The sequence below is a fragment of the Carassius gibelio genome, chromosome B4 (assembly GCF_023724105.1).
Source record: "Carassius gibelio isolate Cgi1373 ecotype wild population from Czech Republic chromosome B4, carGib1.2-hapl.c, whole genome shotgun sequence".
NCBI lineage: Eukaryota > Metazoa > Chordata > Actinopteri > Cypriniformes > Cyprinidae > Carassius > Carassius gibelio.
The window spans coordinates 6,945,141-6,972,731 of NC_068399.1; the positions used below are offsets into that span (position 1 = coordinate 6,945,141).

Genomic DNA, 27,591 nt, shown 5'->3' on the forward strand with positions numbered 1-27,591 from the left:
AATATCCAAATCCGTTAAAGGATTTTTAGGCTGCATTAATTAGGTAAACCGGAACCGGAAACACTTCACATAACACCGTACTTTCTACATCATTAGAAGAATGGCATCTACGCTAATATTTGTCTGTTTCTCTCTTGTTCCGAGGTCACCGTGGCCACGAGATCCAGTCTGTGTCCAGATCAGAGGGTCACTGCAGTCACCCGGATCCAGTACATATCCAGACCAGATGGTGAATCAGCACCTAGAAAGGACCTCTACTGCCCTGAAAGACAGCGGAGACCAGGACAACTAGAGCCCAGATACAGATCCCCTGTAAAGACCTTGTCTCAGAGGAGCACCAGGACAAGACCACAGGAAACAGATGATTCTTCTGCACAATCTGACTTTGCTGCAGCCTGGAATTGAACTACTGGTTTTCGTCTGGTCAGAGGAGAACTGACCCCCCAACTGAGCCTGGTTTCTCCCAAGGTTTTTTTCTCCATTCTGTCATCGATGGAGTTTCGGTTCCTTGCCGCTGTCGCCTCTGGCTTGCTTAGTTGGGGTCACTTCATCTACAGCGATATCATTGACTTGATTGCAAATAAAAACAGACACTATTTTCAACTGAACAGAGATGACATCACTGAATTCAATGATGAACTGCCTTTAACTATCATTTTGCATTATTGAGACACTGTTTTCCAAATGAATGTTGTTCAGTGCTTTGACGCAATGTATTTTGTTTAAAGCACTATATAAATAAAGGTGATTGATTGATTGATTACAATGAAAGAAATATTAAATCAATTTGCCTTTTTTATTTTAATTTTAACATCTAGATAAATTGAATACAGTCTAAATATTACCTGTTAGATTTACCCAAAACTAATTATATTTTATTTTTAACCACTATCAGAGTCAGCGGCACACATCAGAAGGTCGAGGTGAGGCTGCTCTCGGCTCTCTAATTCAGTTCTTACTAGTATCCATTGAATTAAAGAGATCTCTAATTTAGTTTTTAGTAGTAAGAAATATTATTAAAGAGCTCTCTAATTCAGTTCTTACTATTAAAATTTAATTAGAGAGCTCTGCAATTGCATTCTTACTAGTTACAATTAAATTAAAAAGCTCTTTAATTTAATTTTTACTAGTAAGAATTCCAATAAGAGAGCTCTTTAATTAAATTGTTACTAGTAAAAAAGCAATTGCAGAGCTGTCTGATTCAATTAAAGAGCTCTTCAATTATACATATCTCCAATGTGTTTTTTTACTAGTAACAATTAAATTAAAGTGCTCTGAAATTGCAATTTTACTAGAAAGAATTTAAGAGAGCTCTACAATCAAAATGGGTTCTTACACATACTCCTTTTCGACAGCATATCTCTGGGGTGCTTAGGAACCTTCATTGGCTTCCAGTCCATGCCCATATTGATTTTACCTTATTTTAACCTATAAAGCTGTACATGGAACTGCACCATTATGTATATGTGATTTAATTACGCTATATATGCCCTCTCGATCTCTCTGCTCCGCCAACTCTTTCCTCCTGAAACAGCCATCTTGCAGTCTTAAAACAAGATATTTTCTATATTGTAGGAGATACCAGTGGCAGAGAGAGAGATAAATGGAAAATAATCTGAAAGAGGTAGGGGTGCAGAAACTTACTTTAAAAAGGTAAGAGAACTGTTAGTTTAGTTCTACTGTTAGGGAAACTGGGCTTTATAAAATATATGTGATAAAGGAAAAATAAAATAAGGGACAGCTACTGGGCTAAAAATGAAATATTTAATTATTTAATAGGTTTTTTGTTTAGTATTGGAAAATGTTTTTTCTTCTCACTTGTCCCTCTCAACCCCTATGATCCACACTCCGGAACAGAAGGGGGCGGTAATGCACCAATAACATGAATGCCTACTGCCGTTAAAAAAAGAAAGAAGAACAGGACTTTTATTTTGATCTGGTGGTGTGACGCCATATTGCTGCGTAGCGCTCCCGTGTTTGTTTTTCTGCAAGGAAGGTTTGTGGTCTTAATCATTTAAGGTTTAAATGGACACAACGTGTTAATTATACATTGTTGTTTTCCAAAGTGTTTTAAAGTTAATTCATTCTTATTAAATGCTACATTGGAATACTTTATCTAACATGAACGTAATTTGTGTGAGGAAAGTGTATCAACACCAGTGACAGAAAGGGTGTCTCATTTCACTCTCTGTGAAGCAGACTATTATAAACAAGACTTCATTCAGTCATAGGAGGTTTTTTTCCCCGAAACTGCTGCTCAAAACAACAACAACAGACAGTTAATTAACTTTAAACAATAAGTTTTTTGTGTTTGTGTGTAAAGTGTAATTTTTTATGTAATGTAGTAATAGATAACACTAATTGAAACTAAACATGAAGAGCCAGCTGTAATCTGTATTCTTCGATTTATTTGCTAAATTATTATTTGTTGTTAAAATGGTTTTGTTTTTGGCTAATCAGGCCATTTGAGGCAGTTAACCATCACTATGACTGACTCCCTTACAAGTGTGCTGACTACTGCACAAGGGAACTGATTGAGACACCCAGAGATTTAGTTCACATTTATTTTTTTCTCTGATAATTATTCTTATCTTAAACAGCATCCAAACACACACACAGAACAAACTCCTGGGGAATCAATTGAGATCCATGTGACACAATATTATAAAGATGGTGTTTATTAAAAAGGAGAGAAAAGACATGAAAACTGGAGAAGAATACGGAGTTAAATATCGAGATATTGGGCAACAAACTGAGATGAAATTTATTAAAGAAGAGAGTGAAGATATGAAAACTGAAGAAACATTCAGAGTTCAACATCAAGATACTGGGCAACAAACAAAGATGGTGTTTATTAAAGAGGATAATGAAGACATGAAGATCAAAGAAACATTCAGAGTCAAACATGAAGATACGGAGTTGAAAACAGGTTAGTTTTAATTTTCCAGCTGTCTTTCTGTCCTCCTGCATCTTTCTCTCCTTTCTTTTTTGAAGAGATTTAGGTTTCATTTATTGTTTCTTTTTCTTTTATTTAAATAGACTTGTGACAGTTTAGATGTAGAACGCTTACTAACATTGTAATTAAGAAGTAATTGTTTCTAATGGGAACGTAAGTGATTTTCAGCAATTACAGGGCGTAGTCTCTGATTTAATTGCTTTCCAAATCCAGAATGTGGCCCGTAAAAAAGGGGAAAGTATTTAAAAAGAACAATAGGCCACTTCTGTTCCACCACAGTGACTGGGAGCAGAAAGGGAATAAACGCATGTGAACATTTGAAATGGGTCTTCATTATGGCAGCAGCAGGTCTGCAACACAATTTAAAAATGTGTATTATAGACAGATATATACATGACTATCACATTTAATTAACTAAACTATAGGACATCTATTTTCCTGTTTTTAAAAATATGCTTTAAAAAAATCTAATAATATAAGAATTGTATATTATACAATATTCTTGGAATATTAAGAATACATTTTGCCTTTATCAGATAATTGTAAACTAAGACTCAAACTTACTGCCATTGAACAAATTGTGACAAACAATTTTTCCAAGGGAATAATCTCAGTGATATATGATGCCCTTTCTGATACATGTACTTCCTCATTAGATAGTTTGAAGAACGTTTGGGAAAAGGACTTAGGTCATGAAATTGACAACGATGATTGGATCGCCCTAATTAACAACTTATACTTTAAATGTAATTCATTGGGAGTTCACGAACTTAACTACAAATTCATCAATAGAATTTATCTCACACCATTACGTTTAAAGAAAATCTATAGAAATTCGACTGGCCTATGTTTTAATTGCAAAAAACATAAGGGAACATTTCTTCACTGTTTTTGGTACTGTAGCAGAATCATCCCTTTTTGGAACAAAATACATAACTTTTTACAAGAACTCTTTGGGTTACAGTTTTGTTTCTCCTTGGAATTGTACATGTTATCTGTTGGAGTTGAGACAGTGTTTGATTCTCATGTGAAACATATGTTCTTAATTTTGGTGTATCTGGCAAAGAAATGCATACTACTATTATGGTCATCTCCTCAGGTTCCTTCTTTCAAAATGTGGATGTCTAAAATATCTATATTACTCCCGCTTGAGAAACTTACATATGACGTGCACCGAAAATCTGATGACTTTTGGCAGATATGGTCACCTCTTTGGCATTATATAAAGAACCTTCCTTGACTCTCTAATTTGTGATTCCCTGTACTTGTAATGTATTTTATCATTTGACCTTTTTTTCCCTTCTTCCTTTCCATTGTATTTTGCTTTGTTCTTATTTTGTATGTCTGACACTGTATCTGTGTACTTCTGATCATTGAACTGACAATAAAAAAATAAAAAAAAAGAGAATACATTTTGAACAAGTATTTTTGAAAATACATTTTATATAATTTTAAGAATACTTTTCTGAATAAAATTATTTTTATTTATGAGAAACGATTACCACCTGAATCTGGCTTTAAATCTCTTAAGTGCAGGTGGTTGATCCACTACAAGATATGACAAGTGCAGGTAGGGGTAGCTCAAGCTGCAGTCTGGAAGCAATGGGTTTGCCGAAAGAAAAGAGATGTGTAAAAAATATAGATATCTCAATTTTTATTGATTCTCTTTATTTATTTATTTTACTATTGAGCCTTAAGTTCCAAAAATCAATTAGGGTGCTTTCACACCTGCCTCATTTAGTTCGGGTGAATCGTACCAGAGTTTGTTTCCCCATTTGGTACGGTTTGTTTGGGCAGGTGTGAAAGCAGCAATCGCACTCAGGTGCGCACCAAAAGCGTACCAAACAAGCGTACCAAGACCTGCTTGAAGAGGGTCTCAGTACGCTTTCAAAAGAACTCTGGAGCAGTTCGTTTGTGGTGAGAATGTGATCCAACCTCGAACAGATCCAACTGCAAAAAGTACTGATAATTTTTGGACTAAACTAGCTGCCATAGTCAGCTGTGCTGTGCATTATGGGATGAGGAAGTGTTTGTTGACAGTGTGCACTTTAGCATGGCAGCTCGTGGACAAACTTGGAGTAGTGAGGAGGTGTGGAGCCTCATAGAAATTTGGTCAGATGACCATAAGCATATCAGAGTTAAGAAGAATTAATGCACGCCTCCGCTTGAAGTTACGAGCGATTCCCGCTCACCGTTTGCATTGCGGACCAAAGCAATCAGTGTGGTGTGAAAAGGAACCAAAAAAGCTGAAAAATGCTACAATGTATAATTGTTTGCCCTTGCTTCGGACCAAATGAACCGAACTAAAGTCTAGCCTATTTTCAGTTAATGGACGGTACATTGAAGGACACCTACCATACAATAAATCACAATAAGCTGGGTTGGAAGGGTTTCTTTTAAAATGCATTACATAAGTTACAAATAGCTTCATTAAAAAAAAGTATTCAGTTATGTAATCCAATTAACACAGTATGAAAGTAATGTAATTGATTACTTTTAGATTCCCCTATGTATGTAAATAAAATAAAGCAATATTAAAGTACTTTTTAATTATGACTTTAAAATTAAAGCTAGTAAAAAATATTACAAATCGTGTCTTGTTTCACCATCTAGATATTATAGCCCAACACACACACAAACCCGATTCCAAAAAAGTTGGGACCCTGTACAAATTGTGAGTAAAAGAGGAATGGGATAATTTACAAATCTTATAAACTTATATTTTATTCACAATAGAATGTAGAAAACATATCAAATGTTGAAAGTGAGACATTTTGAAATCCATGCCAAATATTGGCTCATTTTGGATTTCATGAGAGCTACACATTCCAAAAAATTTGGGAAAGGTAGCAATAAGAGGCCGGAAAAGTTAAATACACACATAAGGAACAGCTGGAGGACCAATTTGCAACTTATTAGGTCAATTGGCAACATGATTGGGTATAAAAAGAGCCTCTTAGAGTGGCAGTTTCTCCCAGAAGTCTAAATGGGCAGAGGATCACCAATTCCCCCAATTATTTAAATCTCATGTTTAAAAAGACGCGCTATAATTGTATGTAATTATACACAATAAAGTTATGTAACCTATACAACCATTTATAATACGAACTTTAAAACTGCATTGCATACTATCTGCTGCTGCCGTAAAAAAAATACCCATTTCAATGCAGTTATGAAGTGTTGTTCTTTTAAATACTTTCAGCATTTCAGAAATAAATATGTATGCAAATTACACCAAAGTACCACAGTTACACTTAATTTTTAATCTATTTCTTGTAAACTCAGAGATGTGGATTCGGACAGCAATTGAATTACCACACAACCTTGGTGTTTGTCAAAAACCATAGGTAATTTGGCCGGGGATTTTTACGGGGGTGGTGAGCCAAACAAAGACATCCTAGATACGAACAGCAATTAAATTAAAGACTACCGCTGTAAATGGTGAAAATCACTTGGGAAACAATTACCATCCAAATAGGGCTTTAAGGGGCTTTCACACTGGCAGTTTCACAGGGGCAAGGTTTGCATGAAAAATCACTAATGTGAACGCTGTCATCGGACCCTGGTGCACACTGGGGTACCGAACTCAAGACTACCTGGAGAAGGTGGTATGAGTTTGGTTGCTCCCGAACTGTGCAGCGGTTCTCATGAATGTGAAAGCAACACTGACTCAGGTGCACACTTGTTCAGGAATGAAAGTATCCCGTGCATGTGTAACGCTGTCGATATCTTATTCGAGCTCCAGAAACATGGTGTCCCCTGGATATGTGCTGAATTACACCATGCAATGAACATAAACGCAGTTGTCGTTCACTTTGCTGTGCATAATAGCTCCAAATAACAAAAAAATTACAACTATGCTTAGTCGCGTTGTGTTCTCCATGCATTTTCTGTGTGGATTTGCGATAGGGCTGCTCAGATCACGATCGGCCGATCGTTAATGCCCCTAATTTGCAATGACGTAAGGTGACTGCAAACGCACCTGGGTTTGATACAACTATTGACTGTGAAAGCAGACATACGCTGTGGGCAGCGTCTGGAACAATCGTGCTCTGGCTCGGACCGCAGCAAACGAGCCCAGTGTAAAAGCCCCCTTAGTGAGCACTTCTCCTTTGCCAAGATAATCCATCCACTTAACCGGTGTGGAATAACAAGATGCTGATTACACAGGTGTGCCTTAGGCTGGGCTCAATAAAAGGCCGCTGTGTATTTATATAAAAGGCTATGCAGACATCTAGTAGTTGTACAGTTTAGTGTTTTTTTTTTTTATTATAATATAACATTTTTAATTTTTTTTTTTTTTTTTTTATTTAATGTTCAAGGAAAAAACTAATTTAGTTTATACAAAAACAAATTGCACTAAATGCATATTAGTCTATTTTAAAATAAGCCTACATTATTGAAGTGTATGTGAAAGATTAGCCGTGTTTCCACTGTCGGGCCGGGCGGGGCTAATAGCTGAATTGGTGTTAAACAGAATTGGAGTAAAACAGTTTAACGGTCTAACTCAACTATTCAGTACTACACAGTTCACATAGTCTTTGTAATGTTATAATAATACATTTGTAACATTTATAATGCATTCAGAAACAATTGACTGTACACATAGACAGTAAAAGAAATGGACACAGCGACCCCATTGGAACCCAATTGAGACAAGTGAAGCCCATTTTTAGCTATTTTTAGCACTTCCGTTTCTGACGCGTAGACTCAAACTAAGCTTGATGACGTCAGCAACGTCGTTAAATCTTGCAGAGACGGCGAGCTTGAGCGGGGAGTTCTTTGGCGTGAGTGAGCAGGAGTAAGTATTCTGCTAAATTTTTTTGTATAGTATTTTAAAATGTAACGCCAGTACACCATATTAAGTTAATTGCCTGCGAGCTTCTCCTCCTGTCTGTATGGTAATTTCTTTACTGTGCGACAGAGAGTCGATTGGTTATGAAGCAATCGTTAGCCTATTTTTAAAAAAACTGTTTCTACGGGACCATAATGTAACATAGAAGGTAATGGAGCCCTCTATAAATTGTCGTGTATTTTTAGAAATAAATAATGGACAAATGGAGTCTTTAAAAGCCTCAGATGTAAAGTTATTTGCTGACAAAGTGACGCCAAAATGAATAGGAGGTCAATGGGACACTAACGCAAGTGAAGTTCTGCTACAAGATGGCGGCCTCACTACAGGCCTCAGTTAAAATGTTAACTGAGGCCTGTAGTGTCTGACGTGTAGTTCTTGGGTTGTCTGATGTTTCTCTGAGCATAACATCTTGAGTTTGATCTAGAGTTTAATTTCTTCAAACATCCATTCCTGGGAGGATTGTGGTCTGTTTTGAATGTCTTCCACGTTAATTATTTTCATCACTGTGGAATGATGGATTTCAATGGATTCAATTTGTTTGCTAATGGTTGTATTACTCTTCCCAGATTGATGGCAGCAAAAATCGCTTCTCTAAGATCATTGCTGGTGTCTTCTCTCTTTGGCATTGGGGTGTTACATATCTAAAGGCTCCAGCCTACCAAACTGTAAAAACCTCTGCCTTTTATAGAGGTGCTCACGCTTGCTCATGATCAGTTAATCAAAGGCATTTGATTAGCACTGTCTGACGGACACTCTAAATTCCTATTTTTAGTATCTATAAGGGTATCTTAAATTCGTCACTCATTGAGTTTCCATTTTGGCATTATTTTTTGTAAAAAAAAAAGTATTTTTTTACTATGCCCTTATACAGAAAACCATGGAATGCAATAGGAAATAACTTTTTCACATGACTGTATATAGTAACAGTTTGTTCTCTGTGACAGGAAAATATAAGTATAAATAACAGAGGACCTATTACTGAGCCTGGTGGGTCTCCATGCTTGTATATGATGATGTATCTGACTGCTACCCCTTTACATTGTGTAAATGTGGAGACATGAAACATAAACCATGCTTATGCTTGTCCATAAATGCCAAAATAATTCTCAAGCTAGAATGTCTTGATCTATATTGTCAGAAAATGTAATAGAATTCAAGTTAATTTGAAAAGTCAAGAATATATAATTGTAACATTAATAAACAGTTTCTGTACAACGATGGGGCATAAATCCTGATTTAAATTTTTCATAAATACAGCTTCTCTGAAAATAACTAAGGACAATATTTTACACCTTAAATCTGAGATACGTATATAATTAACTAGTTCTCCTGCTTTTCCATAAGGGGTTTGATAACTGCCAGCTTGAAAAATATTGTATATATTTCCTAAAGGAAGGAAAAATGTAACTGTATAGAGAAGAGGATTACAGGCAACACTTATTTCAGTATCTTAGTGGATACTGAGCATACATGTTGGTTTTTATTCTATACATGTCTAAATCTATTGATGTTTGTTGCATTGAGCCATTCAAATGACACATTAACTCCTATCGCTTTAGATCTGATACCACTGAAAGAGGAGCATCAGCAACTGAATGAAATGGAAGATAATTGTAAGATACCTCACAATTTCACTGGAGAACATTTGTTTAATTGCTCACAGACTAAAAAGACTTATTCACAAAAAAGAGCTCAAAAGACAGGAGTACAAAGTCATTTCACCTGTCAACAATGTGGAAAGAGTTTCACTACAAAAGGAAACCTAGATGCCCATATGAGAATTCACACTGGAGAAAAGCCTTACACCTGCCAACAATGTAGTAAGAGTTTCACTACAAAAGGAAATCTTGACATTCATATGAGAATTCACACGGGGGAAAAGCCTTACACCTGCAAACAATGTGAAAAGAGTTTCACTACAAAAGGAAATCTTGACGCCCATATGCGAATTCACACGGGGGAAAAGCCTTACAACTGCCAACAATGTGGAAAGAATTTCACTAAAAAAGGAAATCTGGATTCCCATGTGAGAATTCACACTGGAGAAAAGCCTCACACCTGTAAACAGTGTGGAAAGAGTTTCACTAAAAAAGGGAACCTTGACCACCATATGAAAATTCACACAAGAAAGAAGCCTTAAAGAGATATTCCACCCCAAAATGAAAATGGTCATTAATCACTTACCATCATGTCATTCCAAACCCATAAACACTTTGTTCAATAATTCCACTAGTCTGTGTCTCTCCACATCAGTGTAGCACCATTTTGGAGAATATGAGCTGAACACAAACTGCATACACTCTTCTGTGTCAGCCACACTGCACTAATGGACTGTTTTCTTACAAATCAAAGCAAATAGATGCAGAAAACATATCCTTGTGGCATGGCTGACACAGAAGAGCGTACACCGTTTGCGTTCAGATCATACTGTCCAAAATGGCGCTATGGTGATGTGGAGAGACAGAGGAGAGGGGAAATGTTGAATAAAGTCATTAGTTTGTTTTCTTCGTGTACAAAAAGTATTCCTGTCGTTTCATAATGTTACGGTTGAACCACTGATGGCAGATGGACTATTCTTAACATGCTTTTCTGGACCTTGACAGTGTATTTTACTTGGGAGTCTATGGGACAGTCACAAGCCTCCCGATTTATATCCAAAATATCTTAAATTGTGTTCTGAAGACAAACAAAGCTTTTACAGTTTTGGAACGACATGGGGGTAAGTGATTAGTAACAAAATATTCACTTTTGGGTAGAGTATCCCTTTAACACATTGGTCTTGCAATCAAATTCTGGATGGCCACAGTGCTGCATAGTAAAGCTCCAACACTAATCAAATACACCTGCTCCATCTAATAAAGCTCTTCAGGATACTAGAAACTTTCAAGCAGGTGTGAATTAGAGTTATACTATTGCTGTGTCCCAAACTGAAGTGCGTGGACTCCGAAGTGAGAATGTGAAGTGCGATTGTCACAGTGCCATGACGCAAGCTGTCCCAAAGTCAGATGGCACACTCTGAAGACCGCATTCCAAGGCTGATTGCGTCACCGCGGCGTGAAGTAGGCTGATGAATTGCAAAAGCAACTTAAATGCGCCCTTCATTTCCTAGGAAGATGGAAGTGTACATCTGATGACAACGGTTGTTACATTCAAAGAGCACGGAAGGTGAGAGTTCACATAGAAATGCAAGTGTTGTGGTTTCATTTACTCAAATACCTAGCGAAAGTATTTTTTACACAAAGCCCACAAACAATAAGACAACGACTATATAAGGCAATAGACTTTCCCTTAATTGTGTTTTTGTAGTGCTGTCATGCAAGAGATTTCTACAAATGTTTTAACTAAACTTTAGCACTTGAGTAATTTCTATGCATGTCCTGCTGTTATATTTTCTCATGTCAAGATTGCAAACCTGTCTTTATATTTTTCATAAGTAATACCATGTGTTTCTTGTTTTAGTACAATTCTGGAGAAAGTGAGTCTGCTGGGGAAGGACTTATAGAAAGTAAGCAAATGAACACATTTTTTGCTGAAATTCGTTGTGCTGTTGTTGTTAACAGGCATGGTTTATTTTCTATGCCTTACTGTGCGTTCACACCGCCGCCGTCGAGAGCGTCAAAAATCGCTCTGGACGCGCTGCCAACAACGCTGTAGAAAGATTCGTGAGCGCTCTGACGCTCTGACGTAGTTCGAATGATTATCTTGTATTTAAAGGGGCCGCAAAGCAAACAAGCTTGTTGATCTTATATGACTGACCACAAGGTGGGTAACCTTATAAGTTAACCTCATTAAATATTTTAAATGTAAAAGTAAGAAATTGATCGGCGGAAATACCTTTATTGTAGTTATGTTTGCTAACGAAATAAACCAATTAAAAGCCATTTGTGTGGTGTGGCTTTTGTGTTCATGGTAGTCTTATTTCAACATTATAGGAGACATTTACTAGCCTTGGTCTTTATTTAACTTTACCATTAATCTGTGTGCAACCTACATTTCAAACTCTCCTGGTTGAAGTGTAGCTTTAATGCAGTTGGTCAAATCGGTGTTATTTTGAGCAAATGAATTGCATTCCCGCTGAAAATCAAGCGTTCTAGCGGGAAAATGTTGCCTATAAATAGTGTTGTGCGCCTTATTAAATTCACATCACGATGGAGGATCAAGTTGTTGCGTTTGGCGTGGGATTGCTCTGCCTGCGGAGAAGACGTCGGAGATCGGTGTGGGTGCATGACATTCTCCAAGCCCGTCAGCAGCTTGGAGAATATCACCGGCTGGTGCAGGAGCTGCGGCTGGACGACGGCAGGTTCCAGCGATATTTCAGGCTGGATAGGGACCAGTTTGACAACCTGCTGTCAAAAGTGGGGCCGCGAATTGCGAGGCAGGACACCAGTTATCGGCGCGCAATTGAGCCGGCTGAGCGCCTCGCAATTTGTCTACGGTGAGTTCATGATTTATTTTTTTCTTTATGAGTTTACCCTTTGTTTTGTAATTTATGGGTTGGAAATTCGTTTCATAGTTTGTTACATGGATATTTATCAGTTTGTAATCTAGTCTAATGCTGTATTTTTTGCAGTTGTGGACGAGGTATTAAGATCCTTTACTTAATGTATAAAGCACTAATACCACACTGTAAAAATATATACAAGTATATACAATACAAGTCCTGCATTGAAAATGTTATTTAAGTATAATCAGGTATAAACATTACTTAATGTAAGTATAATCAGGAAAATTATTTTAAAGGTTTAAAAGTGAACTGGGACTATGATACTATTATACATAATATCATTGTATTATTATTACTAATTAATTATTGTAAAAGCATGATTTTACTGTTGGAGTTGGTTGAGGAAGTTTGTTGTGGTGGAAAAAAGTAAGTTAAGTTAAAAGTACAATATTTCCCTCTGAAAATGCAGTTGAGTAGAAGTAGAATAGAGAAAGGGCATAAAAAAATTGCTCAAGGAAATTACAAGTACCTCAAATTTGTACACAAGTAGGCTACAGTACTTCAGTAAATGTTCTTCTGTTCACCCCAATTTTTTTGTTTGTTCATTTTGCCTAAGTAATTAGTTGATGTTTTTGCAGATTCTTGGCCACTGGAGACTCCTACCGCACCATAGCTTTCAGCTATCGTGTGGGAGTGAGCACCGTAGCAGGGATTGTTGGAGAGGTCGCCAGGGCAATATGGGATGCCTTGGTGCAGGAGGTCATGCCAGTCCCCACCACTGAGGACTGGCGAAGCATCGCCACTGACTTCCTCCATCGGTGGAACTTCCCCAACTGTCTTGGGTCCATCGATGGAAAACATGTTGTGATCAAGGCCCCTGACAACTCAGGGTCCCTGTTCTTCAACTACAAGGGGACTTACTCAGTTGTGCTCCTGGCAGTGGTAGATGCCCAGTACTGCTTCCGGGTAGTCGATGTGGGCAGCTACGGGAGGACAAGTGATGGCGGTGCGCTGGCTAACTCCACTTTCGGCCAGGCACTACGAGATGGGACCCTTGGCCTGCCACAGGATGCTCTGCTGCCAAGTGCAGAGCATTTGGGACCCCAGCCACACGTGTTTGTGGCTGATGAAGCCTTTCCACTCCGCCGAGACCTCATGCGGCCTTTCCCAGGACACAATCTCTCCAGCAGGCAAAGAATATTCAATTACAGGCTGTCACGGGCAAGGCTGATTGTTGAGAACACCTTTGGTATTCTCACAGCTCAGTGGCGTATGTACAGAGGAGTCATTGAGATCAGCCCTGCCAACGTGGATGCCTGTGTGAAGGCTACCTGTGTCCTGCACAACTTCCTGAGAAGGTCCACAAACAGCACCAGTACGTCCATACCATCAGCTGGAGACGGAGAAGCTGCTGGTCTACAGGAGGTCACCCGAGTGGGCAGCAACAACCCCACACGGGAGGCTATCCGTGTCCGGGAGAAATTGATGACCTATTTCTCCACAGAGGGAGCTGTCCCCTGGCAACCTGTGGCATAAGCCTTTGCTTTTAACGGCTCTTTTAAGAGCCACAAATTAGTCAAAAAAAAGCATGATTTCCATAAATATAATATGACAACACCCGCTCTCCCCTGGTGAAAAAAATTACACTTCCATAATGTACTTAAAGTGCTCTACTTTCATGCACTAATTTTGTACTTAATATACTACAAATTCGTCTTTAGTAGTTCTTAAGGACATCCAAGTGTACTTAACTATGCTATTTGTGAGACACCATGAATATGAACTAAAATGTGCTGAAAATGTATTTAGAAAATGTGTTTAGGTACCACTTGAAACTCTTTCATACAAAGTGGTAACTAAATATATTTTTTAATAAAAAGACAGAACGTAAAAAGCACATTTTAGTTCATATTATTTTTATTAAAAATAATAAAATATTCTTTAAAAAAAAACTTCAGCAGTATCCATTCAAGTTTCTGCATTTTTTATTTTTGGAGCAAATACTTATATGCAGAACAGTTTAGAACATTGTTATAGCAAATACTTTTATACTGAACATTTTTGAACACTGTTGGAGCAAATATTTTTATACTAAACATTTTCTAACACTAATGGAACAAAACGTTTCATAGAAGGCTTACTGTGTATGAGGGAGAAAGCACAAGGTGCAGCTGACAAGACTGCGAGGGAAATAAGCTTACTAACACCCCTCACAGTCTTGTCAGCTGCCCCCCGCTACTCTCTCCCCAGTGTTCAGTGAGTCCAGCCTCCAGACATTTTGCATCATAAACCAGCTTATGAATTTGGAACTTTAAATCCTGCCTGGTCCTCAATGACAGGGTCCTGAAGTCCTCCAGGAGGCTTTTAAAAAATAAACTGTCACTGTCCTCCTGAGGAGTGCTAGCTTTCCTACTCACAGACTCCAAAGCTGTTAGCATCCTCTCCTCAAACTCTGTGCTGCTGTGTGCTCTCTTTCTCCTGTTTGAGTGCCCTGTCTGTCCCTGAACACTGGACTGGCTCGGGCTTGATGGTCCTTCCTGAACCTCAACGCTGAACTGGCTCGGGCTCTCACTCAGCTGGTTTGCCTCACACTGCTGACTGTGTGTGTATGTTGTCTGTGCTGACTGACTGTGCCCGGCCATGGCATCTTCTCTCTCCTCTGGGGTCAGGGCTTCCCCAACCCCCCCTACCATATTACTGGCAGTTATTCTGTCTTCTAGGAAGGGGTTGAGGAAACCCATAACCCCACTGTAGCGCCATGGCCGGACACTGCTCGCCCCTGCTCCACTCCTCTTCCTCTCTGACTCCTTCCTTCTCTCTCTTCTATAGGTGTCTCTAAGAGACTTCCACCTTTTTCTACACTCATCCGCTAGTGAGAAGACAGTAGAAAACACATTCAATATAAACACCTCATTACCCACAATTCAGAATAATTCCTTTGGATGCTATGTCTGAAATGGCACAGCTGTATGTGACACTGACTGTATATATATTTAAGTCTAATGACATTTATCATTATTTTTTCCAGCTAAGCAATTTGTTGACAATACCAAAGGGGAGACCAGTTATAGAACACTTGTTTTTCCTTGTAGAAAATAAATAAATAAATAAAAAATAGGCAGAAGTGACTGCTTTCATTTTAAAATATGCAGCAGCTCTCTACAACACCTATTTTTCGTTTAATCAATATGTGTCGACATGTCAGAAATATTCTGCAGCAGTAACACTGTTTTGCAAGCTCTGGCGCTAAAGTTAGCATGGAATTCCCGCTTTTTTTTTTGTTTTTCAGAAAATATATAATGCACATCATCAACTCACCAGGAACACCAACAATCTCAGACACCTTGGTCCACGCATCATTTTTTTTATTTATGTCCCTGTACGCAAACAGGGACACGTCGTAGATTATTGGGAAACCCGCAACAGCAATGATCAATCTCTCCTCCATTTTGCTTGGGAACTAATGTGGTCGGAACCAAAGTTTACAGGACTGCGTTCTCTGGAATCCTCTCAAGCGGTGGACTTCTACGTTCTGATTGGTTGCTGCCCAACCGCGTCATAGATCATTACCATAAAGTTGCCCTGATTTCAACTCTCCTCGACGCTCTCAACGGCCAAGTCGCGCCGCGCCGCTCCTCGCCGCTGCTCGACGCCGGCTCACATTGAAAATGAATGACTTCCGGCCACTTTGACGCTCTCGACGCTGGCGGTGTGAACGCACAGTTAGGATTGCAAGTGTCCTGGGACAGGTGAGGGCATGAGTGGAAGCTGGTGGAGTTGCTTAGAGAGGACATTGAACTCCAGAGAGAGAGTTGAGCATGGAGAGACTGGAGGGACTGTTTCCTCTTCTTGAGAAAATGCTTCACAAATAAATACTTTATTAGCCAAGAGAAAACAGTGGAAAAATCCGCAGAGAAGCAGCCTCACCTCGGCTAGACCTTCTGATATGTGCCGCTGGCTCTGATGTCTCTTTAGTGGTTAAACATAAAATATAATTAGTTTTGGGTAAATCTAACAGTTTATCTAATCTGTATTAAATTTATCTATATGTTAAAATGAAAATAAAAAAGGCAAATTGATATAATATTTTGTTTCATTGTAATGGCTGTATATATATAGGGGAGACCAGGGACAGTTGTAAAGGGACGGTTGTAACACCTTGAATTCCTCCAATCAGAAACAACCTAGAGTGATGACACTCACTGTGCACATGCTCAGTTAGTTTCCCTCCATTTTTGCCATAAAGGGAGCAAAATTTGAATCTTCCTGATGGGGTTATCTACAAAAGATTCTTTCTGAGGTAAAAAAAAAATTACTTTTCTTTCTGATGTACTTTTTTGGATGCTGTTATAGGATCAAATGTCTATGAATTCAAACAAGTATTATATTAGAATCACTGTTTTGTAAGCTAAAAATAGAAATGGCTAACAAGTGTCAAACTAGCAGTCAAGCTAGCTCACATGAGATGAAAACATGGTTGGTGGTACTGGGATGGTTGTAACGCCCCGTTACAACTGTCCCAGTATCACCAACCAAATTTCATTTATATTTTAGAAACTAATCAAGCTTAAAAAAAAAAAATCAAGCTAAAAAAACTGCGTAGTTTCCCTTCAATGTGCAAATTAAAAGGTAATTATTTTTTTTTATATTAAGATATTCAGTGTGATTCAGCATGCCAAATATCAGAAAGAGGAAGACAGACAGGGGAGTCCCATTTCCTGTATTGGAAAGGGCTTCCGATGAAATCAGACATGGGAAAGTCAGTCAGGGGAGTGGCCAAATCATATGCCATTTGCCATGTGACCCTGCACCGATTCCACAAGAAGAGGAGCCAGGGATCAAAGACACTTTTCAGAGTTGGATACTGGACTCCAAAAAGGGATTTCACACTAGAGCAGGAGCTCCTCTTAAGAGACTACCTAATGCAGGCAGCTGATTTGTATTATGGATTGTGCCCAAAGGAGGTAGGCTAGATATGTGTTAAGCTAGAGTAGGCTATGGTATGTAGGCCTACATATAGTGTTATGTTTTAAACTAATTAACAATTTATATAATTTAGGTCCGGAAGTTTGCCTATGATTTGGCAAAGACCTACAGTGGCAGGTACCCTGAAACCTGGGAAGAGAACGGGAAGGCTGGAGCTGACTGGTTCACAACATTTTTGAAGAGGCACCCCACTCTCTCCAAAAGAAGCCCTCAGACCACAAGCCTCTCACGGGCTCAATGAGTTTCAATGAGACAAACATCAATAAGTTTTTTGACAACTTGTTTTCAGTCCTGGACAAACACAGATTTGCTGCACAGGATATCTGGAACATTGATGAAACAGGTGTGGTGGAAATTATCTATATCTCCCTCAGAAACACCTTCCAGAGGCTCACAGCCTTACAAAATAAAAGCATTACAGAATAAAAAACAATAAATGACATAATATTTTTCTATAAAGGAATCACCACAGTGCAAAATCCTGAAAAAATTGTGGCTAGAAAGGGAGTCAAGCAAGTAGGTGCAGCCACCTCTGCAGAACGGGGGACAATTACACTTGCCTGTGCAGTGAACACCTTGGGGAATTCCATCCCACCAATGTTCATCTTCCCCCAGAAAAAAATCCACCCTTCCTTTACCAGCAATGGCCCTCCTGGCTGTATCGGCACAGCAAATGGGTCTGGGTGGATGCAAGGGGAGGACTTTTTGGTCCTCATGCCCTTCCAGACTCACACCAAGTCCTCACTGGAGTCAAAAGTGCTGCTAATTCTGGACAACCATACCTCCCACCTTTCTGTGGAGGGGATTGATTTTTGCAAGAGCCATGGCATCGTCCTCCTCTCATTCCAAGCCTGAGCCTGAGCCATTTACACTGGGACGGTTGTAACGGTTGTAACAGTGGAGAGACTGTATTAAAATCAATTTTGCAACCTGTACATATTTCATAAACCCACTTAAATACATTGTTTCAGCAGCTGACAAATTGAAGTTTATAATATAACAAATTGGTTATTCCAGTAAAAATATTTTTTTATGTATTGCTAAAAATTGCAAAAAGTGTTACAACTGTCCCTGGTATCCCCTACACATATCCCTGAACTAAGTACATTTCTGCAGCTGTTATTATGTTTAAGTGAAAACGAAAGGAGGCAGTGGTATATCCTATTTTGTTTTATTGTAAATATACAGAGAGGAAAATTGCAGTAGTCAAGGCGAGCTGACTGAAGTTATCAAGTACGCTGCTGTTTGCAGAATTACCGGATTTGCATCGTCGTGGACATCACACTCCACAAATGCACAAAGTCTGTACTACTGAGGATGCACGTCCAAAATCAGCGTACTTTGTAGTGAGAAACGCGCGCAGACCTACGTCACCAGTCTATTTGCCTAATCTTCCCCGTACTTTACACCGCGGTGGAAACGCAGAAAGTAACAGGTCTTGGGGGAAAAACTTCCTTGTTAACATGATACAATAGGAATGGCAAGTAGAAATATTGGTTTAATTAAGCCAAATGTGTTTAACCCTTGGGCAGCCCTCATTTGGGAATCACACTTTCAAAAAACATTTAAGTGCATGGTGCAACCACTTATTACCAGTATAGGAATTGTGAATTTTGAGGAATTGCTTACTCATATTAAGTAGTGGACTTGAATATATATTAATACATTCTAAAGATAACTTTTTGTATGGTTTTAATTTTAATTTTTTTTTATAAATAATGATTTCATGCATTATTTGCATTAATGTTTATGCATTATGATTTCAATCAAACCTGAACATTATGTTAGAAAGAGAACATAAGCAAGAATTTTGTTAACCTTTTTTGATTTACAATATAATTTTAAAGGGGGGGTGAAATGCTATTTCATGCATACTGAGTTTTTTACACCGTTAAAGAGTTGGATTCCCATGCTAAACATGGACAAAGTTTAAAAAATTAAGTTGTATGTTTGAAGGAGTATTTCTGTTCCAAAAATACTCCTTCCGGTTTATCACAAGTTTCGGAAAGTTTTTTTCGAGTATGGCTCTGTGTGACGTTAGATGGAGCGGAATTTCCTTATATGGGTCCTAAGGGCACTTCTGCCGGAAGTACGTGCGCTCCCGTATAGCAGAGCAATGAGAGAGCACAGGCATTCACTGATCAGAGCGAGAGCGTTGCGAAATGTCACAAAAGGAGTGTGTTTTTGGTTGCCAGGGCAAGACAACCCTGCACAGATTACCAAAGAAAAAACGGCATTAAGGGACCAGTGGATGGAGTTTATTTTTACAGAGCATCGACGGAGTTGTGCAAGTGTTTGTGTTTGTTCCCTGCATTTCGAAGATGCGTGTTTTACAAACAAGGTCCAGTTTGACGGCAGATTTGCATATCGTTTATTTCTTAAGGATAATGCAGTCACGATCGTGTGTTAGAACCGCTTGCGGTGAGTAAAACTGCTTCAAATATCTCTGTGTTGTTAACTTAGCTATCGGCGTGTAAGCACATCAAGTAAACAACATGCGATGTTGTCATCAAACTGCACTTTCCACATGTACAGCTTAAAAAAAAAAGATGACATAAAGTGGAACTTAGTCATTTTCCAAAACCGCTAAGCAAAAATATATACAGTTTCAGTACATACCACAGAGACGTCGTTGCTGATGCTGCTCTTGTTAAATTTCAGCCTCTGGATCTGATTCTGGATCATAAATATACACTGAATCTGACTGTTAGCCATGGTTTGTTTTGGATGGTTTTTTCTTCACGGTAATGTCACAGTTTCCAAACGCTCTCAACGCAAAAGCTTACTCGCGCTCGTGATTCTTTAGCTCCGCCCACACGTCACGCCTCCAGCCGGTCGTGTTTTTTCCGGGAAAAATCGCTACAGACTATCTTTCTCTTATGAATATAATAAAACTAAAGACTTTTTGGAGTTATGAAGGATGCAGTACTACTCTATAGGTACTCAAGATTAACAGGATATTGAGTGAAAACGAGCATTTCACCCCCCCCCCCCCCCCCTTTAAAGATGCTATTCATTCAAACAACAGTTTATGTAAACATTTTGCAACAAATGTCTATTTTTGTAAAATGTCAATGAACACTAACAAAAGGAAGTAGTAGTAATCAAAAAGAAACAACAATAACAAACAAGCTCAAATAACAGGAAGCACTGAAAAATGAAACCGTAAATAAAAAAGTTATAAATACTATTCTAACTTTATCCTATAGGGGCTACGATGTAACTGCTGTGTATACTAACTACTACAACTGCATATTACCTGCATACTAACTCTACATAACAGCTAGCCTAACTGTTGTAGAGGTCACAAATAACTAAAGAATGTCTTTTGCAAACTGGATTTTTGCATTTCTTGCAAGATAGTGTAGTTTTAACGTCCCTTGGGAAGCATCTTGGACATCGTTTTCTCTTGGCTAAGGAACTAGCCAGGGAATGACCAGCCAAGAAGGAATGAGCCAAGAAGGGGTCAGCCATGGACACAACAGCTCTGGATGGACTAGCATTGACGGAACAGCTCTAGAGGGGCCAGGTTGGACAGGCTAGCTCTGGAGGGGCCAACCATGGACGGGCGAACTGTGGAGGGACTAGCTTCTCAATCATCTGTTCCCTGAAGTTTTCGCATGAGGCTGGTGTACGTGGAATGCCCTGTCTTGTTTTTATGAAGGAGGTCACAAGTGTTCTCCCAAGCTCCTCCAGGAAAATCCTCCTCTTGAAGGAGCACCTGTTTCCAAGTGGGATTAATTTCCCTCCACAGCACGAATGTCTTATAGGCAGATACATCGACCATGCTGAAGAACAGCGCCATTGGCCAGCAAGCTGTCCTACTTCCACATGTATATGTTGCAACAATCTAGAATATTACTCAAACACATACGCACATTTAGTATATATGCTGCATCTGTTTGTGCTGGTTCGTACACAGATAATGACTAATAAAACTGTTTACCCTAGCGGACAACTATATTGGAAACTACATTTTTTTAAAAGTTACTTACTTGACAATGTTCTCAAGAATCCATGCAGCCAAGCTTGTGATAAGCGTGTGACGTGCAGAGGTCAATGGGGGAGAATTGCATCTAACTCTGGCCTACTTGAACACTGCTTCAAATCATTCAAGTTTGCGGTTCTAAATACACTTAAATAAGCACTTAAAGCACATGACAGTGAAAATAGGGGCAAATATTAACAGTTAGCGAAACCTCTACAGATTTTTTTTTTTTTTACTGTTACCGGATTAACCTGGCTGCCTTCTCACTAGACCCTCTGCTTTGCAGCGCAGTTAATGATATGCTAAGGATAGGATCAGTTGACATGATTGGTTATTGAGTTTTGTGACAAAGCAAAAAAATATATTTTTATACGGATACATTTTTTATGTTATCTACTTTTCTGGATTGCTTCAGTACTGCTTTCATGTATAATTATTTGAAATAGAACATTTCAAAGGCACTTCAGTGTCTATAACTTTTTATATTTTTGAGCATTATCAACTCTGGATGATGAACAGTAAAGCTCAAAGAGTCTTCTTTGACAGCCACATGACCCTGGAGCCCAAGACTGGTTACTAAGCAGGGCTGAGCCTGGTCAGTACCTGGATGGGAGACCTCCTGAGAAAACAAGGTTGCTGCTGGAAGAGGTGCTAGTGAGGCCAGCAGGGGGTGCTCACCCTGTGGTCTGTGTGGGTCCTAGCGCCCCAGTGTAGTGATGGGGACACTATACTGTCAACAAGCACCGTCCTTCTGATGAGATGTTAAACCGAGGTCCTGACTCTCTGAAGTCATAAAAAATCCCAGGATGTCTTTCGACAAGGGTAGAGGTGTGACCTCTGCATCCTGGCTAAATTCGCCCATTGGCCTCGGACCATCATGGCCTCCTAACAATCCCCATATCTGCTGATTGGCTTCATCACTCTGTCTCCTCTCCACCAGTGAGCTGGTGTGTGGTGGGCGTTCTGGCGCACTATGGCTGCCATCGTATCATCCAGGTGGATGCTGCACACTGGTGGTGGATGAGGAGATACCCCCTGACTATGTAAGCGCTTTGAGTGTCTAGAAAAGCGCCATATAAATGTAAAGAATTATTATTATTAATTATTATTATAAAGTCACCAAAATGGTGTGTGTAGCACACTGAAGTCAGGAACTGAATTTTAATTTAGGTAGGTCTTTTCAGCTGCGAGTCCCAAAATGGTGGGTGCAGGTTAACACAAATATGATTTTAATTGGCAATTCATTCTTTACTTTTTGCATAGTGTAGGTCTTTTAAATAATTATATATCAGTAAATACATTGACAAAACCAAATAAGGGACAATATTTTGTTCAAAAAAACTTTACAGTGCAATTATTTTCTACATACTTTTATTGTACAAAAGCATAGGACAGGCCATGTCTAACATGAATAAAGAACAATAGAACAAAATGTATTAATAGACAATGAACATTTTAACATAGCTTACACACAACCAATCCATATTCCTGTTTTATTAGGCCACAAACCTATTAATACAGCTTTATAGAAAAATATAGCACATAGGTCATGTCTAAAGTGAATAAAGAAAAACTAAACAAAATTAATTAGTATATATATGTACATTTAAACAGACCTTACTCACAACCAATTCATATTCCTGTTTTATTAGGCCAAAAAACTATAAATACAAATTTATTCTTCTTTTGTTGTCTTTTTGCAAACATTTGCATACATAAAAAATCAAGATTTATGGCCCTTGCCCTGTACACTTAACATCCCCAAATTGCTCGATCGTTCATCACTCATTGTGTTTCTCAAGACCGTCTTGATCATCTTTAGCAGAGATATCTTAATATTAACTTCTTGTTTATTTAACTGATTTACAAAATCAATATCAAATTTGTAATTAAATTGAATGATTTTGAACTGATTTATAGATTTTTGTTAAGGAACAAGAGAGTGTTGAAATTTTTCCCCTTTAGTATGCTTCTTCTTTAACTGATCAACTCCGCTGCTTTGGGGGGAAAAAACTCTCAGAAGGGACAGATGATGCTGTGATGCAAAGATTTTTTTTTGCACGTTTGCTGAGATCTGGGAAGGTTTGTTCATGATTTCTCCACCATACTAATGGTTCTTGGTTTCGGGGAACTACTTTTTCCTCAGCATAGCGAAGCATTTCAATTATGGAATCGCTGCTTCCTGACTGTTGTTGCGCTGATAGAACCTGCAAGAAAAAATCCCCACATATGCCTCCTTTAGCTGTAGATGATGCACTAAATGGGGTCATTGGAGGAGTCACTGATGATGCAGAGCTTGCTGTAGGTACTGACACAGACCTTATGGCAGATATTGAGATAGCTTCTAGTGGTGCAGCAGCCCAGTCCCGCATTTTAGAAAGGAGTTGCATTTTTACAGCTTCTACATGATCTTTTACATGAAATGCCAGGTGTTTAAACCTAATGTCAAGAAAGATGCTGGCACCATGACTGTATATGGTTTCAATTCCACGGAATCTCCGCTGACATTGCTGTACCAGTTCTGTGGCAAAAGAGCTTCCTTGATGCTCAGTGGCAGCAGATGCTTTAAGCAGCAGTGATACTAGGGGAATGACCTTTGAGACAGAAGTTTATTTTTCTGCTGATACTTCATGTGTTGCATCCTAAAAAGGTTTCAGGGCCTCAAGGGTTAGGTGGATAACAGACCGCTCTTCAGTTGTTAAGCAGAGGTCATTCTTTCCAAGTAAACAGGGGGCTGTGGTAACTGGATCTATTTCTTCATGTAGCCTCTCCAGCATGTAGAAAGCTGAATTCCACCTGGTTTCAGCTTAAATAATCAGTTTATGTTCTGCCACTTTCAGTTGATTTTGTATCCATTTTAGCTTCTCTGTGGCCTTTGTGCTGTGGTGGAAAAATGCTACAGTGCTTCTGCATTTTTCCAGCAGGTGAGAGGTCTCCAGAGATGCTTTTATTGCATCTTTGACCACCAAGTTTAATGTTTGGGCAAAACATGGGTAATGCATCCACTCAGCCTTATGCTGTGTTCACACCAAACACGAATAGTGTCAAATTTGCGTAGACAGCGTCTAGTTTGCCACTTGAAAATTTTGAATGCATTCGCGCATCTAGAGGGAAATAGACGTGCATGAAAAACAAGCATTTGAAGTGAAATTGACGCGCGTTCGAGGCAAAATCTGCTTCTGTTGGTTGGGGCAAGTGCTAGACAGTAGTCTGTTTGCAAGATGGCTGATGTTGATCGAGTATTCATCGAGAAAGTTACCGCTTTGTATTTGCTCTGGAGAGCAGAACAGCGGCGTTGGGGTCAGCATCGCCGTACTTCAGTCCACCAGACCCTCCGGAGGCGTTCCCAGTTTGGCGAGTTTCATAATTTGCTCCAGGAGCTGCGCCTGGATGACGAGCGCTTTCAGCGGTACTTCCGTCTGTCTCGCGCCCAATTTGATGACCTGTTGTCCTGCGTCAGAGCGAGGATCACCCTCCAGGACACCAATTACAGGCGCTCTATCCCAGCTGCAGCAGAGATGGGGACTCGAGTTTGAGACTCGGACTCGAGTGCGACTTAAGTCGCACAAACAGTGACTTCAGACTCGACTTGAGACTCGTCCTCGAAAGACTTCAGACTCGACTCGGACTCGAGCTCCGGGACTCGTGAACAATGTTAATTTTTAGTAAACGTCAGATGAGCTCGCTGTTAGAGTTGTGACGTTCGCGAACGAACCGATTCTTTTGAACGGCTCATAAACATGAACGATGGGAGCCGAGTCACGGCTGGAGGGGAGCCGTTCTTTCTGTCGCTCTTTTTTCCTATGCGTGTTTCAGAGCGCGTGTTTCATACAGATGCACACAAATGAGCTCCTCCGCGAGACAGAACAGTTATAGGGGGAGGGGCGCACCCAGCGCAGGCCAACCCTTTATAGCGTGATGATATTAGTTATTAGTTGTGCACGCATCCTTCACGTGAGTACTCCAGTGGAAAAAACCTGCGTGCCTCTGTCATTGGTAGGAGCGGAGCCATGACGTTTTGCACAGATATTCATTGCAGCCCACTTTGTTATTGTTCATTGACTTGAAGGGGCTGATGTCCTATTTGCAAAGTTTACAGTAGTAATAGTATGTAGACATTTCCATTTTATTTATTCTAATTTTATCTACTTTAAATATTTTTGGTTCTCTATCAAAATGTTCTTGTGTGGAAGTGTTTGTAGTAAAAGCTGTTTTGCACAGAAATTTATTGCAGCCGGCTTTGTTTTTGATGTTTATTTGTGAGTAGGTATTGTATGAATAACATAAGTCGGCGTAGCTTTGTTCATTCTTAAGCCAGACGAGAGGTGTGCAGCTATACAGCCAGGACTGACAGAAGGCCATTACTGAATCCATAAATGCAAAATACAGATATTAACTTAAAAGTAAAGCATTCTTGGTGTTTTTGTCATGTTGCAATAGCCTGTTTACACTGATTATATACCAAAATCAAAGTTGATGTTGTCATAATAACATATTACATGCTTTGAATTCCTTATATATAGCAATGCAGTGTTCTAAGCAGCTTGGATGGGTCGCTGTACGTGATGCAACATTTATTATAACCAGAGACTTAATATAATAAAGAGACTTGAGACTTGACTTGGACTCTAGCTCAAAGACTTGAGACTTGACTTGGACTCTAGCTCAGAGACTTGAGATTTGACTTGGACTCTAGCTCAGAGACTTGAGATTTGACTTGGACTCTAGCTCAGAGACTTGAGACTTGACTTGGACTCTAGCTCAGAGACTTGTGAGCATCTCTGAGCTGCAGAGTGCCTGTCCATCTGTCTTTGGTTAGAAAATGTGTATGTATTTTAAATGCAGTATATTACATATTAAATACAGTATGCTAAAATACGCTATGCTATCAATGTTTCTCAAAGCACAGATAACATTACCACTGTTGGTGCTCTTTCTAGTGATACTCAGTAGGTCTTTGTATTTTAAGTCCTGATTTAATTTTATTTAGACCTGATTTTGTTCTGGTATAATCGTGGTTTAGACCTGGTTGAGACCTACTTTTGTCCTGGTTTAGACCTGGTTTTTCAGTCACAGTTTAATCCTTGTTAATTTTTGATTTAGGCTTCCTTTAAATTCAAGTGGTACTATTGCAGTGTACTTATAATAATGTTCTAATATTATAATAATAATAATATATTATTATAATAACCTTTTAATAATATTTATAACAATGTTTTCTAGGTTTCTTGCCACTGGGGACTCATTCAGGACCATAGCATCCAGCGACAGGGTTGGTGTCTCCACGGTGTGCCAGATTGTCCCCCAGGTAGTGAGTGCTATCTGGGACTGCCTTGTGGAAGACTACATGGCTGTGCCCACCACTGATGACTGGAGGTCCATCGCAGAGGGTTTCCAGGAGCAGTGGAACTTCCCTCTGTGCTGTGGAACGGTGGATGGGAAGCATGTGGTGATGAAGGCACCCCCCAACACAGGATCCCAGTTCCACAATTACAAGGGAACCTTCTCCATTGTTCTCCTTGCAGTTGTAGATGCGAAGTATCGCTTCCGGGTGATCGATGTTGGGGGGTACAGTAGGACCAGTGACAAGTCAAGTCGTTCAGTCCATCACTCATTAAGCCATTTACAAAAACAAGCCCAAGGAAAGAGACAGGGGTATGAAGAAGAGGCGCTCGGAAATCCTCACTGATACACCAGTGAAGCTGGCATTGGAAGAGGAGAAGCATCAAAACGGGAAAAACGTCAGAAAAAAAATCTTGGGGAGTGAGAAAAGCGAAAACAAGAAGGTAAAAAAAACCTGCCGGGAAAAGGGTGAAGGCTGATAACTCATCTTCAGAAGAGGAAAATTTCTGTATCATCTGCATGGAACCATTCAGAAATTCAAGATCCAAAGAAGTGTGGGTCAGGTGTGTTTTATGTAGCTTTTGGGCCCACCAGGCATGCACTCCAGGCCTGACCAATTCAATTCTGATTATTTGTTTGTCCTTGTCATCATAGTGACTGATAAAGAATGCATTTTATTTGTTCATTCTGTGGAGTGGGGATAAATGTTTATGTTCATTTGCTCTCACTCACACACACACACACACACCCATATGAATGTGCACGTACAGACATGCACACACAAGTGCACAAGTGTACATGTAAAAAAACACACAATATGCTCATACACTCCCAATATTCACACATATTTTATTGTGCAGCCATTCATTTAAAATAAAACTGTTGTGGCATATCACTTGGAGTACCTGTAGTTTTTGTGCATTTTGTCTACCTGTTAGACAAAACTTAACCCGGTATAGGACCACCTTGTATTTGTCATCATCTCACAAAGTCTGTGATATAGTTGAATAAATTTAAAT

At 39.3% G+C, this 27,591-nt stretch overlaps 1 protein-coding gene across 3 annotated transcripts; it reads left to right on the forward strand.

Annotated features, from left to right (window-relative positions):
- Positions 1–1,944: 1,944 nt before the first annotated feature.
- On the forward strand, positions 1,945–27,328 carry LOC127956048 (gastrula zinc finger protein XlCGF7.1-like). Of its 3 annotated transcripts, none has more exons than XM_052553805.1 (5): positions 1,945–1,996; positions 2,601–2,929; positions 9,371–10,976; positions 11,271–11,316; positions 15,983–16,546. In XM_052553805.1, exons 2-3 carry the CDS (start codon positions 2,671–2,673, stop codon positions 9,949–9,951), a joined length of 840 nt encoding a protein of 279 aa, XP_052409765.1. In that variant the 5' UTR covers positions 1,945–1,996; positions 2,601–2,670; the 3' UTR covers positions 9,952–10,976; positions 11,271–11,316; positions 15,983–16,546. The 3 variants fall into 3 exon arrangements, with proteins under 3 accessions (XP_052409765.1, XP_052409766.1, XP_052409764.1); XM_052553806.1 differs by lacking the exon at positions 1,945–1,996 and adding an exon at positions 26,453–27,328 and having other exon boundaries at positions 2,009–2,929; positions 15,983–16,004; XM_052553804.1 differs by lacking the exon at positions 1,945–1,996 and having other exon boundaries at positions 2,009–2,929.
- The last annotated feature ends 263 nt before the right edge of the window (positions 27,329–27,591 follow it).

Coding starts and splice junctions, on each gene's coding strand:
- LOC127956048 (XM_052553805.1), top strand. CDS start 2,671: ATGGTGTTTATTAAAAAGGAGAGAAAAGACATGAAAACTGGAGAAGAA. Junction 2,930..9,370: donor AGATACGGAGTTGAAAACAG/GTTAGTTTTAAT, acceptor CTATCGCTTTAG/ATCTGATACCACTGAAAGAG.